We start from the raw sequence: 15,793 nt of genomic DNA on the forward strand, positions 1-15,793 counted from the left end.
GGGGGAACATAACAGCTTTCATTTCCATAGCTGTGCGTTCCCAGCTGTGCGCCGTCCTATACAGCCCCTTCTCTCTGTCCGAGTACTTTGATAGATCACCCGTCCAATCCTGGTGCTTCAGCTCTTTTCTGGGTATCTGGCTTAATTGCCAGATACAAGTAAACAGCACTAATTCTATTGGCTTGTGTCAGATTCTGTAGCTAGTTGCAAATGTACATTGCAGCCACGTTTCCAACGAAACAAAGAACCCTACAAGAAGATTCAGCACCCGATATGACCATATAGGGGGTGTACTAAAGGTAGTAGAAGGTAGGCAACCTTATAAATTATATAATACAAATGTTATGTAGGGCATAGACCAGAATATTTCTTCCCATTACTCAGTGTTAATATATAGACCGCTGTGATATTTACATTTTGCAGGCTCACACAACAGTACAAATGCTGACACTGGTAGTCCCCTGCTCACAGGACTTACTACTCGGTACGATTTATTGATGCAGAACTCAATCTGACATAGATGTGTGGCTACCAGGTGAACATACCACTTGTGATACATTGACATAATGCAAAAGTGGGGGGTGGCCTGTAACATTCACCTTACCAATGATTGCAGGCTGTGGTGGTCAGAGGCTCAGGATGGGCCTCTATCTTTGAAGAAGGCAGTATAGTTGTTTTTCAGCTCTGGAAAGTTTGAAAACTTAGAGGTATAGCCTAAGCTTAGAGCTTAGGCTATAGGATACAGGAGGCCAAAGGGAGTTTGCGATGGTATTGTGCCCTAATGGCTCCCCACGATGACAGCGCTATCTACCCTGTACAATCACAATTAAATGCACAGCCTTTTGAAATGTACAGTTTTCTTGCATAACTAAAAATAATATCTTTCATGGGAGTAATTGTTCCTATATAAATCATAAGCCCCAATCGCCGTCATTCATAGAGGGGATAGTAACAATAGCTAGAATAGGTATATACCATGACTGGAATAACTAATACAGATAATGAATCTACTTGCTATTTCTTGTCAATTTATCATATACCTGTCATTTTTCAGTCATGTAGCTGTCCTGATTAATTAATCATAACTAATTCGTATTCACTCAGCATAAGCAAGGGTCAAAAAAACATACCTGAGATCATAAGAAATATATCAACACAAATAATGTACACAAACCACACTGTTATGTGATCAAACACAATTTTAATGAAATATTTTCTCATTTTAAAACTGACTGTGTACTTAAAAACAAAATCTAGATATTGCTACTTAAGGTCACAAAGCGCGTAATGTCAGACATTTTCATAAAGCAAAGTCTAGCTTTACATTTAAAATGCAAATGATAGCTACACAGTACATACATTACAAAAAATATATAAATATGTACACACAAATAGAAAGATACAAGTGATGCTACACAGTTACAGCATGTTAGTGATGACAATACAATGTACATTTACTACTGATCAGTTTTGTTTGTATATAAGCTTAAACCTGCATATTCTTTCCCCTGTAACATTTGACAAGGTAATTCCTTTCTTTAATTTACACCCGTCACCTACACACAATGGAGAAAGCCATATTTGGGGGTGGCCAATATTTCACCTATCAATTTTTAAATGACAATTCCACACAGGACTCACTGAACTGTTTTGGGTGGGTGGTGACGCAGGGAGTGTGTCACGTTATCGTCTTATTGTGCCATCCACCTTCATTTTATCTCTTTCATCGATCTCGACCTCTGGGAATACCAGAAAATAAGGAAGATCCCACGAACTTATTAGCATGGGTCATGTTGCTGTGAAAGCAATGAGTTTTCATAAAAACACATTTTTTATTCTTGTAGTTTGGGTTGGGAGGAAATCAAGCATAGGATAAACATAAGGTTGACCTTTGCTTCTGGAAATACCAGGTAGCTGAAGTTCTGTCAACCTGCTTGGCTTATTACAGAATGTTGAACCATTAACTCAGTGGCCCAGAAAAGTATTGGAAGAAATGGATCAGCATTACAGCAAGGCAACTTCTATTGTCAGAAAGACGCAAGCAATCATAACACCTCCTCATGAGCTTAGCAAATTTCTGAAATAAATATGCCCAAATATAATAACCGATGAAAACACTATCAATAAAAAATCCACCTAGATATTATGATATCAAATCTGTTCAGTGAATTTTGTGAGGACTTAAAAAAAATGTTAGCTCACCTCAACAGTGCTGGCTACCATCACTGAGCTTAGGTGACAGGTCCGCTTTAAAACTATCATGTAAGGCACACAACCTAATAAAGGCACTGGCTTTGAAAGGAGAGTGGGCTATTTATTTTATCATTTCGTCAAACAACCTGCTTCTCAGTTCAGTTTGCATTGCAAATGTTATCCTATTAATGACTTATTATTTTGCATTGCAAATGTTATCCTATTAATGACTTACTATAATTAACATGGTTAAACATAAATGAGATGACGTGTTTCCCCCTGCAAACACAGGGCCAGGTCTGGTGTCACAGACTCAATGAAAGGGGGCTACACTAGAAAAATGGAACAATGAAGCAGAAATGTAAGCTATGCCTGTTGATGGAACATTTCAATAAGAGTGATTACTCCGGTTCTGTAGGCACACTTTGAAGTTGGTTACATTATTCCAAGCAGTTAAAAATCCATGTTTAGAAACAAATTGCCTGGACAGGTGACCAAGCAATACCAAGCAAGTCTATGGTATTAAAATTAATATAGAAAATATCACAGAAAACAGAAGTGCAAACTGAGACTTAAAACGAAGTGACTACCAAAGATATATTCTTAGTGCATGTATATAGAAAAATAAAAAGGCGAATGTGAAATGCTAAGTTGTTCACATTTATAATAACCAGAAAATTTAATATGGTCAGGGAAAATATACAATTTTGCCAGGGAAGAAAAGTGGTTGAACTAGTCAGAAATGCTTCCTTACATGATTGAGTTGTAGTGTGAGTTGTCATTGTAGGGCTCTAAAAAAAAAAAAAAAAAAAGCTCTCTGGGTGGTCTCTGCCTGTGACAGTCAATAGATTTGTATGAACACAGTCCTTAGGCTCCATTAAATGTCATTCATCTTCTCATACCTGTTAGAAAAATTGTAATTTTTCATTAAAATTAGCAAAAAAAGTAGAGGCATCTACTGCATTGGAGGAGTTGACCACTCTGATATGACAAAAGTCCTAATTTTCAGTTTAGAAACAAATTGGTCCTAGTGAAGTTCTTCTTTTATTGTTATAGTGGTTGCTGCCAGACCAATGCATGGAATTATCATTAATTGCAACTTACATTATTTAATAGATGCTTAAAAAGTACTGATCTTATGGGGGTTCATTATTTAACTATAATAAGCATGTACCATTCCACACATAGCGTTTTTCATGACAATTTTGGAGCTAATGGTTAAAAGAGCAATCCTTCACCCACTGTTTAAACTGTTTCCCAATTTGAAGTGATAACATGACAAACAGCGGTGTTTAATCAAAGCGATTGCAATGGCAGTTGAAAGGTATGTGAAATGTATTTTTTAGTAGTTAAATCTATTCCTATTTCGATCATGTGGTCACTGTGGAAAATGGCCAAAGCCATGGACTGCAGATGGCTGAGAACTGTTGAAGTTCATGAAATTGTACTTTCAAACAAGAGCCAACTGAAAACATTTATAATAGCCACAAGTGTATGGCCAGCATTAGGGTTATCGATTTGCAAAGTGCCATTTTTTTTAGCATGCATCTATTACAAAATAAGGTTAAAAAAAATCTATGTCCATCATGTTTAAACTATGCAGCTCCTGTTCGAGCAGAACGCTGATAGCAAATTAGTCAGCTATGGTCATTGTACAGTAACAACTGTACACAGATAATTTAGTGTAAACTTATCCTAAACATAAATTGCATATTAATTATGTTTTAATGAACTTATCCCCAGGCGTTTCATACATTACTGCTTCATTATCTCTCAAGTGAAAAAGCCAATTATTAAGATTCACCACCTACTAGATTGAGAGCCAGTGCTGGGTGCTGAACAGATACAAGGGTTGAGCTATTATAATATATATACCTTAGAAAACAACACAGAGTCAGGTTACTACCTTTGTCAGTTAAAAGATCAATAACATGTTTCAGTAAAAGAAATATGCCATAAGCAGGTAGTCCATGATGAAGCTAAAGATTACATTTTTCTTTAACAGATGTAAAATGAACATACTGAGAAAGAGACGGTATGGTACATTAAATAGCTGAGCCTGACAGATCCACATTTGGAAAAATAAGCGCATTTTACTTGTGTCAGAAACAGGCAATATAACTGTAAGGATGCTGTTACATACACCAGAATATTTATTCTCTACTAGAAAGAGTTAATATCAGTATATAATACAACAATGATTGATAGACATAGACAAACACAAACCTATCATCCTGCACTGTGTTAAAATACATGGTTTTATTAAGCAGAGAGGTTTATGGCTACAGGGAAACATTATTTGTTCAGGTTTAACAGTAGACCAGTATATCATTATCTGTTTCTGTAATGAGGAACTGATTGCATTTGGTTTGAAAACAAGAATATCAAATGCACAGTGGAGCACCTGACAATGGGAATGGTTAAAAAAATTGGAGGAAATAAAGCATATGGCGTTTCTGCCATGAATGTTACTGTTGACATGGACACTTCTTTCCTGCGCATTTTTAAAAATAATTCTAAATGTTCTTAATGTTAATTTCAGCAAGTCTTCCAAAAGCACAGCAATTGTTTTTCTTACCTTGGCTTTGGCTCCCCTGAATGTCGTACAACCAGGCATAAGAACCCTATGATCTACCTATTGAATTTTTTATCTGTGGTGGCATGTGGACTCTGGGGTGTGCTCCATTACATTTATATCAGGACTGACCAATCCTAAACCCACAGCTGAACCAGGGTAATCATTGTGTATGAAAATATGGAGTGGTGCTTTTTAGAGGTGAACTCCATAAAGACTATTGGTTGTGAGCAAAGTGGTTTGTATGCTCACCAATTTATTGACCTGCTAATTAGTTATTCCTAAGCATTTTAACAATACTTAAATATATAGGTATATCTCATAGTTTTCCAGCCCCAAATAAGCTCATTACGAAATTTCTAAAACCCAGTCTGTGAAATGTTTCAGACTCTGAGCATATATTAAAATTAGAGTTTATAATGGTAGATAAGAATGAGGAAGGGGGGGAACAGAGGTAAGAGGAGATTTCTATAGTAAACCAGCTTTGTTTTAAAGTGAACATATTGCAATATGAAAGGATGTAGACTAAAACTCTAGGCACTCGCCGGTCTTGCAGAGAAGGAATATCAAAAGCAGTAGTGTTTATATTGTAAATGTTTCGATGAAGCTCAGTCCATCTTTCTGAAGTCTTGAGATTTATATGGATTTTTTTTGTGGGTGAGCACCTAGGCATTTACTTCAAACCTCGAGAGCCGTGGCTACCCTTGGAAAGGTTTAGGCTAATATACTGTATTTATATGAGTACATGCAATATGCGGCCCAAGTATACAAGTGGGCCCCTGCAATGCTTATGAAACAAGATTGAAAGGTCTATTTATATATATATAAAAAAAAAAATATATACAAAAAAAAGGTGCAACAGTAGCTGCCTATAATGATCAATCAAGTCTCTTGTTTCATTTAACTGAAAACAAATGGATGAAACCCGAACGCTACAAGCAACAATATTTTTTTACATTTTCATAACTAATTGAGGATCACATAGATTCTACATACTGAAAGATAGTAATTATTATTTATGTGGCCTTAAGTAGAGAAAGTACACCAGAAGGAGTTTCTGGTATACAGCATATGTCCCAAGTCCTAGCAACTAGTTTATAGTTGAAGCAAATATGGTTTAGGCTACATTACTAATTCTAATGTATACATGCCACTCACTTATTTTACTCATCAGTGTGGGTCAATTAATCTCAACCCAGGGATTTGAACAAAATTAAAGCTATGAGGAGCGTGAAGCTCTTGTTAAGTACCCCTCACCATGGGTCAACTTATATATGTTAAGTTATGTATACGTTTATTGTCTGTGCCCTCAATTGGCTATTTACAGACAATAAATGTAAACACATCATAAAATATTTGAGATAAGTTAACCCATGGCGAGGGGTACTTAATAAAAACGCCACCCTCCTCATACATTTGTGTTTAAATCCCTGCTTACCCGAGGCTGGGTTGTACTAAATGCAGATACTTACCCACCCAATTGAACCAGCAGTGCCCTGCTGCGATTGCTTGGGTCTGACAGCTTCCCAATAAAAGTCATGGAGAAAGATGTCTCTTCTGGATTTAGGCAACTGTCTCCTGATGATGTGCCAGTGGGCCCACCCCCTCCCCGTTCCATAAAGGGAAGCCAATGCCACCTGGAATATGTGAAGTACATATTCCAGGAGGCAGCACAGCATTCTCATCAAAGTGAGAATGGAGGATATGGGGAAAGCTGGAATATGTAAGGAAAAAAAAGAAAAGAAAAAGCAAACAAAGAAAAAAAGGTTTTCACATAGCGGCAGAGGGTGGGGGGAGAGAGATGATTTTCTTCCCATTTTATTCACATTCTGAGACACCAAGTTGTATTATTTTTGCAAATCTCTTGAGATTTTTTGTCCTGACATAACTCTAAGGCTGCTTTCACACAGAGGTGCTTTACAGGCGCTATAGCGCCAAAAATAGCACCCACATAGCGCCTGTAAAGAGCTTCTCTCACTCCAGTGTTAAAGCCTGAGTGCTTTCACACTGGAGCGGTGTGCTGGCAGGACACCAAAAAAAGCCCTGCAAGCCGCATCTTTGCAGCGCTGTAGAAGCAGTGTATACAATAACAGATTCTGAATTAAGTCAGAATTTTCTGTCCAGGTGTGCTATTCTATGAGACTCAAGTAGAAGGTGTCAAATAAAATAAATAAATAAGTGATTTAGTCTAAATTTACAGTTAATGACACGAAAACTGTTAAACCTAAACAAGATGGTTGCCTTGCATCCATGACAAGAGAGTAATGTACTTCACACTAACCAATTTGAGCAGCTTCCTTAGCTGTCCCTAAAAATATACATCAGTATAAATTCAAATTATATTGGCAGTTTAGCAGCACAGTTTACAAATCTTTAGCTATAAAAACGTAACAAAATAAAGAATACTCTGATATTAGAACTGAAAGATAAATAATTATTTTAAGTTACCAGACACTGATACGAGCAGGCTGCCAAGATCCTGACCCCACAGTAAGACGTGGAGGATCAGCCAAGTAAGAGACTATTAGAAATCTCTTTTTGGTTATGTACTGCAGCCTCAGTGATACTGCTGGAACATATACAGTATATTCTCCTAAATCACTCCTTACAAAAATCGTCTACAACTTAATGTGAAAGATCACCAGTTTACACTATACTGTGGTGAACAATTCACTTTATATTACCAAAACACAACTCCAGTTCCTAATGGTGAAAGAGCAGCAAACCTATATTCAGTTAAACGACTGACTAGGTACAGGTTTATCAGTTCACCTTCTTCTTCATGGTCACTAAGGTACTGTGCACATTAATGGTTGTGATATGTTTTCCCATCTGTCATTCTCCCTCCAACCACAAAAAAAAAAAAAGTGCATAAAAGGTAGACAGCTTTCAGTATGATAAAGCTGGTACATACACCAAACAGATAATAAGGTAAGATAACTAACCAATAAGATGTTTGAATAATGGCATGGGGCTCAGACTTTTCCGGTTCAAAATCAACAGTTTATGTGCAGCTTTCTCAATGAAAACAGGCTGGGGTAAGGTGTTTTGATTTATTTTTGTAAGAATAAGAAGGCTTACACAATCTATTGTCATATAATATTAACCCATCTCATCTGCATGTTAAGTGAAACAGAAATTATGATTATTTGTTTTAGTGGATAATAAGGCTATATTGATGTTTTGAAGTAAAGTCCATGGCTTTAGTATTAAAGTGTTACTAAATCCACAACAGTAAAGTCTTTATATGCAGTAAAGCATGCTTGTTATACTCACTGTGGAACTTAAGGGACTAATCCACTGCATTGTGTAAAAAGGCTGTTTGATCCTCTATGCACTGATCCTCCTCTTCTTCCACTGACTCAAAAACATGTCCAGATAATGCAGAGCTATTGGAGTCAGGCTGCACATGCTTAGTTTGGTGTGTATTGCTAGAGAGTTTTTTTTTTTTCTTGGTAGAGTGCATGTGATCAGCACAGGGCCAGCCAGCACTGTCCAGACAGAGGGTCTGGGGTCCTGCATCCAGATAGGGCAGCTAGTGCAGTATCAAAACTCCTCCTACAAACTTTAACCAGGCACTGATAGAAGTCACAAGACTGCTATATACTGCTGATGAGAAAATGTATTTAGCACTTTATATTTCCTAAAATGGTTGCATTTTCCCTGTTCTGTGTACTGTGAGAGACCAGGTATAGTGAATGCAGGTACTGGGTTTAGTAACACTTTACCGAAAGCCACAAGAGTTTTATTTTGTAATTTCATCCAACTCTCCATCTCCCCTTATGACCCATTTGGTGTGTACATAATGATGCTTATTCTCCCCCAAAACTGAATAGCTGCTGCCTGATCAGCATTTCTTCTTCAAGTGGACAGTGGAAAGATGGGGGAAAAAAAATCACATCTCAGTAACTTGTCAGTGCTAAAATGCTTGTTGCCTTATATAACAGTTTCTAATGATATCATACAGGGCCGGGTTTAGTTCGACAAATAGTGAACATGTACAAAGGACTAGCAGAGATAGGAAATGGAAATTTTCGTTGCCCAGCTCAAAAGCTAGTAATATTTAGTTCACTACTTAAGTTCAATTTACATTTAAAAGGCAAAGAAAATTGGCATAAATTAAAGGTTACATGCATAGATTATTAAAGTGACTCTAACTAAAACAAATACCAGGATAAAAGACTTCCCAGAAAAAAAAGCTAATTCCTTTCTCACTGCTAAAAGCCATCGATCACCACTACAAAGAGAAGAAATGGTCCCTGAAGTCTCTGCAGAAAGCAACGCTTCCAGAAGTGGCGATCTCCTGTGACCCCACTGTGCTCACTGGCTCCTCCAGCTGACCTCTACATCACTAAAGGACACAGTAGTGTCCCACAGCACACATACTAGTGACCTCATGTGCTTAAGTCTGGAAAAAATACATATCATGCACTGCAAAACGTAAAAAAAAATAAAAAAAAAATGCACGTTTTACATGCTGTGGCACAAATGCTGTGGTGTGAAAGAGCCATTAAGAACTCTTTTTACTGTAAACAAGTTTTTTTTTTTTCAATTTCTGCGATTGCTCTCTAATTGTTTCAAGTTCTCTTTAAAGGAGAAAACAAGATTTTTACTGCACGTGAATTGAAACTCAGTCAGTTTAAGGATAAAAATAATGGAATGTCCTGGGTATTCTGAAAATGCAAAAAACACATGCAATTTTCTCACCACTCTTGTTCAATTTGTCTTTGATGACAAACATCCCCCCCCCCCCCCAAAAAAACAAAAAAAACGTATGGCTTTCTTAATCTGCTGTGCTGTTCAGACCCAAATCTATTTTACCAAAAGCCCCAAAATGGATAACCCCTTAAAATACTTTTAATATATACTCAGAGTAAAATGGAAGTGGTTGACGGATTGTAAGACTTGCATAAAGGGTTCTATGGTACACTCTATGCATTGCATAGGAACTGTCAGCCCTATATAATGGACAGTGAGTCAATGGATTTGGGTTTCAACAACTGCACAAGTACTATCAGTTCTTTCCTTATACATGTAGGTATGATTGCAAATCCAGCTTGCAACAAGGGTTAAAAAATTCTGAAGTCAGCAAACATCAATAGTAGCCCTTTCATATAAGTCAACAAGCATTTTTCTAACTTGGCTTGGTAGCAAGAGTTATGTGACCATATTTTACCCCTATAGCGCAACCTCTACCTATGGAATATTATGCAAATTGTATAATCCACTAAAATATATTATTATGGCCAATAAGCGTTTAATATTGGGGTAAACACCAGTATGGGTTGTGGTTACATTTCAGGTAAATATTCGGATCTCTATATATGAGACCTACAGAAAATTACAATCAACATGATTACCAGCCATCCCAATATTCATTTTTTTTCTAACAGTTAAAATATAATAAATTGCCCAATTCTGAAAACAGTATGTACACTTCATTCCCACACCTCCAGAACACACAACATTCTTTACAACATGAAATAAAAAACTGCCACTCTATAGTACAAATGATGTAATACATATAGTGAATTCTTGGAACAATCAAAAGCAACATAAATGCTGAGATGCACACTGGTAGGAAGGAAGCAGCATTTCTTCTACATAGCTAAAACAAGGTCCTTTACATTTTTTGATTGTTATACTTACAATGCCAACACCATCACAAAATTAGTACATGCTTGTTAGGGGCTGTGTAGTACATATAGTGCTCTCTTCACTACTGCATGCCAATGGTTCTCTATGACTGGAACCTGAGAAACATTGCAACCTTTGGCTACTATATCATACAAAGATAGCATGCACATACATTGGATTCACAACCCCTTTCTTACCTGTGGTTACCATTAGTATAACATAAAAATACAACGAGGACAAACTTTTAGTGGTGTTCAGTCATGCACAAATATATTTGCATTATTAGTCATTAATTCAACCAAATGGATCCTTACACCATATTTCAGAATGAACCACTGGTATTTTTTTTTAGTTTGTACATAGCAAAGAATATAAGATAGGTAATCTGTATGCTTCTTTGAGCTACTATAGTTTACCCAGATTTATGTCTAGTAATCTTTTGAATGTAGAAGATTAATTTATGTATACGGACTGAACATTTCGGTTACTCTTCCAAGTCCTTATTGCTTCTTGAATTTTTGGTTAATTCTCTTCTACACGTGACTACATTCCATGTGTATTAGAGATGGAGTCAGGCGAAAACAATTTTACAGTGAGTGCTAAGTCAACTTTAGTTAGAACCGAGACATTTAGACTTTCATAAATGAAAGCTATTTAGACCCTACTACTCGCGAAGGGCACAACTAAAGGCTTTTAACAAAAATATGCTTTTTCTTAAAAAAATATATATGTATACTAGTTTTGGAAAGAAAAATAGTATGCTTCAGAGTAAAATAAGTAAGGACTTCTATTAGGACGAGAGAGTAAATAGGGCAGTAGAAGCATTGGCCAATGTGTATGCCTTGACATACAAAAAGAACAATTACTCTCTGTGGAAAACTGCCACTTGAGCGCATACAATCTCTCCTATTGCACAATTGTTTTTCTAAATGTTACAAATATGAGAACAAAGAAAAAAACATTGTATTCTCATTAACAATTCAAAAACCTCAAAGTTATGTTCTAATTCAGAATTTCCCTGTGTCAGTTCTTACAAACCACAGACACATACAGTCTAGGAATTTCACAAAATACTGTATGCATAAAGTGGAGCATAGTATTTATTAACTGAAATAAATTGAATGTCCAGGGCTAGTATACATCAAGATCTATGGACCTGATGTGTTCTTCTTGCCCTTAGATGAATTACTGTACCGTAGTATATAAGAAACACATTGATCCCCATGTTTGACATAAAATTGTAGGGACACCATCATTTGGTTATATGGCATGTGCTGTTACATGATGATTTACATTCTACACAATGTCTAAATGTTAAATCAGTGAATGTAATCACTCCATGCAGACGCTGACTTTTCATAAGCCAGCAGCTAGATCTGACTTCATGATATTGTTTATATTTTCCACTCAACTATTTTAGTAGTCTGCCTGAGTTAAAGGAAGCATCATGAGTGGATCTGAGATAACAATGGACTTTTACGTTGCAATACAGTGACAAAAAAATTATCCCGTTGAATGAAATCTACAGTGATACCATATGGAATATTGAATTTTTTATGTAAAGTCAGCTGCCACCCTCTTTCCTTCTTTTCCCACTGGTGTTCTCAGCTCAAACTCCTACTAAAAACATAATTTTTTACTTCAGCCTTAGGTAGAGTAGGCTTGTCACTCTCCAGCTAATGGATTATATACAGTAAACAATATAGACTATAGCAGGGCTTGTTTGCTGGCCAGGATAGAAAATTGAGACAGAGATGGGAATAGGAAGTGCTCCTAGAGACCTCCTTGCAAGGTAAAAGAAGATGGCAGGTGATTCAGCCTTCCAACATCCACTACAGTTGAAATATCAGTTTTTAGTGGAGTCATCTTTAAACAAATAACAAAAATATATTATATTATATAGTTATTGGAAATGTGTTCGTTTAAAAAAGCAACATTTTTAATGATAGTGTCCCTTTAAGGAAGTTCCACCTTCTATTATAAATGAACTTGAATAACATCTCTCTGTGTAACAACCAATCGCTACCTTCTCGTAGCATCCATTGGACACTTAGGGGTTGATTTAATAAAACCGCAGAGTGCAAAATCTGGTGCAGATGCGCAAGGTAGCCAATCAGCTTCTAACTTCATCAGCTTGTTCAATTACGGTAAGCTTTGATAATAAAACCTGGAAGCTGATCTGATTTTCCACTCTCCAGTTTTAGTAAATCAACCCTTATTGTCTATATTAGACTAGGGGAGCAAATATTTATATGTAATAGCACTGGCAGGTGCCTCATTATATCACCACAGCAAGCCTGCTAGATGACCTCTGCAAGCATTGTATGGTTGCAACAGATAAGAATAACTTAGGGGAGAAGAAACCCACAATACTGCTACTTGGAAAGTTGTTTTTCTAGAGTCCAGATCATAATATGAAAAATGGAAACCCCCTTCAACAAACAAGGTGCATTTTTTAGCTAATCAGCTAATCTCAGTCAGAATCAGTTTTAAGGAACGATTGGACCTATATTAAAATAAATTGCATTTTCACTGCAAATATAGACTAACCAGCAATCAAACATTAATGGATAATGCAAACGTAAAAGAAAAAGTTCAAAAATAACTTCTAAATAACCTAAAATTATGTACTGATGTAATACAACAAAACACAAGCTTATTTTTTTTTTGTCTGGTTGCCAGATATGGCTGGCTTTCCTACCAAAGCCAGAGGTTTGGATACTACAACTCAAAAAACCTTGTGCATAAATCCAACTGGAACTGACAACACCACAAAGTTTGACACAAAGTTATGATCCCATTTTCAATGTGATCATTATGGAAACAAATACCTCCATATGAACAATGCTGAAGGCAGAGGTCTCAGAGGTTTGACATTGTTTAAAAAAGATTTCTTATGGTAACTGGATGGAATCACAAGGGTCACAGCTTTGTCTGGGAGAGCTAATTTAGCTGTCCAGATCCAAACATTGCATGTTTGCATTGCGTTGCATGTGAACACTATACTCCCATCATTGCTTTAATTGATCTAATAATATATTCACATCCAATTGGAAATTAAAGGTGTGTCGAAAATATGCTGTTTACAAATGATAAATAAGGCATAGTTAAGGCAACTTCAGTAAGACTCAATCAGATGAGTGGGCAGAGGGGGTATTTCTGTTGTCATGTAGTCTGTGCCTTTCTTTGCCCTTTAATTGATCTCTCAGACACACGTGAGAATTGCCCAATCATACTCATCTTTGCTACTCCACTTAAGGGTTCTTACCAAAACTGCTCTTTAAGTACTGAAAAAGTCATTAATTTCAATTAGAAGAAGCCTATATTTGTTTTGCTGTTCTTTAAACAGTGTTGAATCCTCAATCCCCAATCATGGCTTCCATTAAAAAATACTGATGTTCTGTAAAAGCGATGATCAAATAAAACCATTATGACAGCCATATCCAAAAGAGTCAGAGTTTTAGTCTGTATTATTTTCATGTTCTGGCTAAACTTGTTTGATTTAGATACAGATTTGCATTTTCAAAAATAATCTGGCAACCAGACGTTCTGTGCCTGGTAATGGAAGTGAGGGGTAGAAAAAAAAAATTAAAGTGACAAGCAACTAGTTACTTTTCTAGCACAACAGGTATGAAACTCTGATGGCGAAGCTTAACATGAAATGCAAATAAATTCAATAAATATAACTACAAAAAGAAAATACATCTAAAACAAAGAAACAAATCCTCCTTTGGCAGTCATAGCTGATTTGACAGTTGGTCCATTAGTCTTACACGTAGAAGTGTCCCTTTAAATAATTGACGTTAGATTAGAGGCCGCGCACATTATCACTTGTGTCCCAAATAGGCACCTAGAGTGATGCATGCTCCAACGACGGCAATACTTAGGATGGTCTTGATAGACAGCCATGAAGGATCAAATGGTGGCTGGACACTGCTGCCATACAGTTCAACAAAAGCCTCCTGCAAGACAGTAAAACAAAAAAATTAGTTAAATATACCCCAAAAAAAGTGTGAACAAATAAAATGTTAAAAAAATATGCATCTTTCTGCACAAATTAGTATATGTTATAGATTTCTACAGAACTAAACACATGACTATACATTATCACATTTAAACATGTAGTATAAAATCTGAAATATAAAATATGAAATACATGAATATTATCTTGATGAAATAATTTATAACAGCCAATTGGATTCTTGGTAATCAGAATGTAAACCACTTTTACACATCCAAAAGCTGCATCTGAAAATGTAAATATTTTTAGAACTCAAAATATGTCATATTTGTTCAGTTTAGCTAGTCATCTTAGCCAGACACCACAGCCAGGTCTTAGACCTTCCTGCAGACTGCATAGCAGTCAATTAAAGAGCTGCATTACAGGTATATATATATATATATATATATATATATATATATATATATATATAGGGTTGAGTAAAACCAATGAGCCAGGTAAACAATACTTCCTAAAATTTACAGCAGGTGCCTAGCTTTTAAAGTTTTTTCTAGTTGTCAATGGAGCTGGCACTAAAAAAAACAGATAGACAAGCATTTGACTGGTCTCCATAGGCATTATGGTTATTTTACTTTTAAAGTACAGCTCCACCACCTCCTAAAATACAGATGCCCCACTTGCCCCCTTCCAGATCTCAAGCCATTCTGCACTGTTTTCCCCCACTCCATCTCCTTAGCTCCATGGCACTGACTGAGTCCACTGGGGTATTTAAGAAGCTGGGCATACGTGCAGATTAGCCTAGGAGTCCTGAAGGAGAAGGTGGTGTGCAGGAGTTTAATTAAAAGTACAATCATCTTTAAACGGCTCCTTTAAGGCCCAGAATTGCAAGGAACAGTAGAGTTGGTACTTCTGTCATTTATTGTTATTATGACAAACTGTTATTTGATGAAAATAATATCAAGTACCAAGTTAATGTAAAAAACACTGGACAATATCTATTTGCTATGAAGCATAAATTATATTGATTGTAATAATATACTCTTTTCTTCTACTATGCAAGGATTATTGTACTGTGCATTTTCTAATAGAGGTATTCTGGTGAAAAGGCTACTATGGTAAAAGCTGTCATATAAAGTGACAACAAACAACGTTCTCATGTCAGCCATATAAGATCAAAGATAAGCTTGAACCAAGTGAATATATAATTCAAAGGTCAGATGTTCTCTTGCATTACGTTTACTTATATGAGGTGTCAGCAGTAAAGCATAAAACAAATGCCATTCTATTTTAAGCACCTTTCATCAGGTTCCAGCTTTAGCAAATCTAAATCACAAAGTTGCCAGCAGAGGGTGTGAAAGAACTGTCTTAGTTAAAAGGTAAATCCCTAACAGATACTCATACAAAGGAGACCCTACTATACCGACTGC

At 36.3% G+C, this 15,793-nt stretch overlaps 1 protein-coding gene across 1 annotated transcript in view; it reads right to left on the bottom strand.

Annotated features, from left to right (window-relative positions):
- Nucleotides 1–1,181: 1,181 nt before the first annotated feature.
- BCL2 (BCL2 apoptosis regulator) overlaps nucleotides 1,182–15,793 on the bottom strand; it is a 267,870-nt gene continuing 253,258 nt past the window's right edge. Inside the window, exon 3 of the mRNA XM_077492073.1 lies at nucleotides 1,182–14,367. Within this exon, the coding sequence (XP_077348199.1) occupies nucleotides 14,233–14,367 (135 nt within the window). The 3' untranslated portion in view covers nucleotides 1,182–14,232. The remainder of the gene's footprint in view (nucleotides 14,368–15,793) is intronic.

Source organism: Lithobates pipiens, unplaced genomic scaffold (genome assembly GCF_037356315.1).
Source record: "Lithobates pipiens isolate NorthernLeopardFrog02 unplaced genomic scaffold, aLitPip1_a1.2 Scaffold_19, whole genome shotgun sequence".
Lineage (NCBI taxonomy): Eukaryota > Metazoa > Chordata > Amphibia > Anura > Ranidae > Lithobates > Lithobates pipiens.